The sequence below is a fragment of the Sphaeroforma arctica genome, assembly GCF_001186125.1.
Source record: "Sphaeroforma arctica JP610 unplaced genomic scaffold supercont1.817, whole genome shotgun sequence".
Taxonomy (NCBI): domain Eukaryota; class Ichthyosporea; order Ichthyophonida; genus Sphaeroforma; species Sphaeroforma arctica.
This window is the reverse complement of record NW_014039741.1, coordinates 8446-10475: the sequence shown is the minus strand read 5'-3', so window position 1 is coordinate 10475 and position 2030 is coordinate 8446. Positions and strand designations below refer to the sequence as shown.

At 40.4% G+C, this 2030-nt stretch overlaps 1 protein-coding gene across 1 annotated transcript in view; it reads left to right on the top strand.

Moving 5' to 3' along the window:
* The window catches only part of SARC_08738 (hypothetical protein), a gene marked incomplete at its 3' end in the record, with an annotated part of 2641 nt that extends 840 nt beyond the window's left edge, over positions 1-1801 (top strand). The window contains exons 2-3 of the mRNA XM_014297271.1: positions 1092-1224; positions 1599-1801. Of these exons, the coding sequence (XP_014152746.1) occupies positions 1092-1224; positions 1599-1801 (336 nt within the window). The remainder of the gene's footprint in view (positions 1-1091; positions 1225-1598) is intronic.
* Positions 1802-2030: the final 229 nt, after the last annotated feature.

The window sequence follows — 2030 nt, the reverse complement described above, 5'->3', positions numbered from 1 at the left end:
AGTGTATTTGTGATGGGTAGCACTGTACGTATCGTGTATGGGTCATTTCTGAAGTATAGTTCGAAATAGGCACCCGTGTGTAGTCACAATCATGTCGTTAGTTCTGTCTCTACGTGCTTAATGGTAAGTTTTGGAGTTGTATTCAATGTTATATAAGAATTTTACTGTGCACATTTGCTTGCATGGACGATTCATATCTCCATTGCTTCACTGAGTTTGTTGTAGATTTGCGGTGTTCGTCAGGGCTGTGTTTCTGTAACTGTGTTTGTATACGTAGATTTTTGAGCCTGCATTCTGTATGATGTTGTTTTAGGTGGCTATGGTAATTCCAATTTAAGGACGTCAACAAATGTATTTTGCATACATATGTGTCTCATGTTTTCTATATCATCTTTTCTTTATTCTATCATATATATATATATATAATATATATATGTATATATATATATATATATATACATATAAGCATTAATATATGAACTATATCTGATAATGTATAAGATATGTGTATTTCACTTGGGGAATGCATATTGTTCTGATGATGCTGCTAGTGTATGTATCAGTGTTACATAATACAGTATCCGTCATCGCTGAAAGCCAAAATTGAGTACTTGCATATATATATCGATGTCTCATACCTGACTATTGTATGCGTGCATCATTTGCAGGTTTTTCGCAACTGTATGTGTTCTAGACCTCTCCCGTGTTTCATATGCATACATTAATCGATAGTAAATGTATAGAATAACACCCCCTCAATATTTTGCCCGACTGTCCGAGGGCTGTGTGGACTTCACATAATTGTTTTATAAGAATTGTGTATATGTCATTCACATACACACCACCATACCGTGACATCCAATATTAAGCTCATACCGATGTACGCTTGTACGAAGTGAATACACATCCCATAATAAGCTCATACCGATGTGCACTGGTACGAAGGGAATATACATCCCATATTAAGCTCGTACAGATGTACACTTATACGAAGAGAATATACATCCCCGTATAATCATATAAATATACATGAAAAATCCCCAACGGACCATAAAGTATTGACTCATCTGTGTATGCATATCTCCACTCAGTTGGCGCTGGTTGTCATTGTGCCAGTGCTGTCGCTGTCGGCCATTGCACTCGACTGGGCCTATTTCTTCAGAGGCATCTCAGTAGATCACACCAACATACACGGATACACGCCGACCGACGAACAGAACTACGGTATGGTTTACTTTGTTTATGGACTACTGTTGCTATGGTTACATGGACTAAGTTACCACTATGATTACGACATACTCATGATCTCACTGATGGGTATTGAACAATTAGAGCACATTTTGAATATGGCACGAGCAATTTCACGGCTTCTGCGATTGTTTCTTTCTTCTCCACCGTGCTTGAGTGTTCACACTGGGGCTATGCCAGGCAGCGCTCTGGTGCATTAGGTGCTAGGGTCAAGCAAGACTTTAAACCACTACCTACAGTCGTTACTCATAATAACTGTGGCGTGTTGGTGGTTCTTTAACCCATTACACATTGCTGAAAGTGTGTTGAGCACTGATGGTCTCTGCTGCTATCCCTTCGCTTATCTGCAGACATGGGAGGTACGGCTACGCCGCCCATGATGGTGAGCATCTCTCGCGGCGATGGTATCCAGGTGACCATTCTAAAGGCAGTCATCAGTAGTGTTATAGGCTTCTTTGTTGTTCAGCTGCTGAAGGTATGTCGCTATGACAAGGAATGCGCCTGTGAGTTTCCATGGGGTTCGAATCCGGGGTTGTGCCCCGTATGCTATTGAATGTGTACGGTGATTGTAATGTTTTTACCGGTCTTCCCAGTTATGTATGTGCACAACAGTGCAACTGTTTTCCTGTCCTTGTTAATGCATAGACAAATTTTTCAATGTCAATTCGTGATAGCTACACCCACTGATGTACACATATTGCTCTAGACTAGCTCAATCTATACCCTATTGAAGTTTATGGACCGTCCAAGCCTCAAAAACGCCCAGATGTATCTAGTACCAT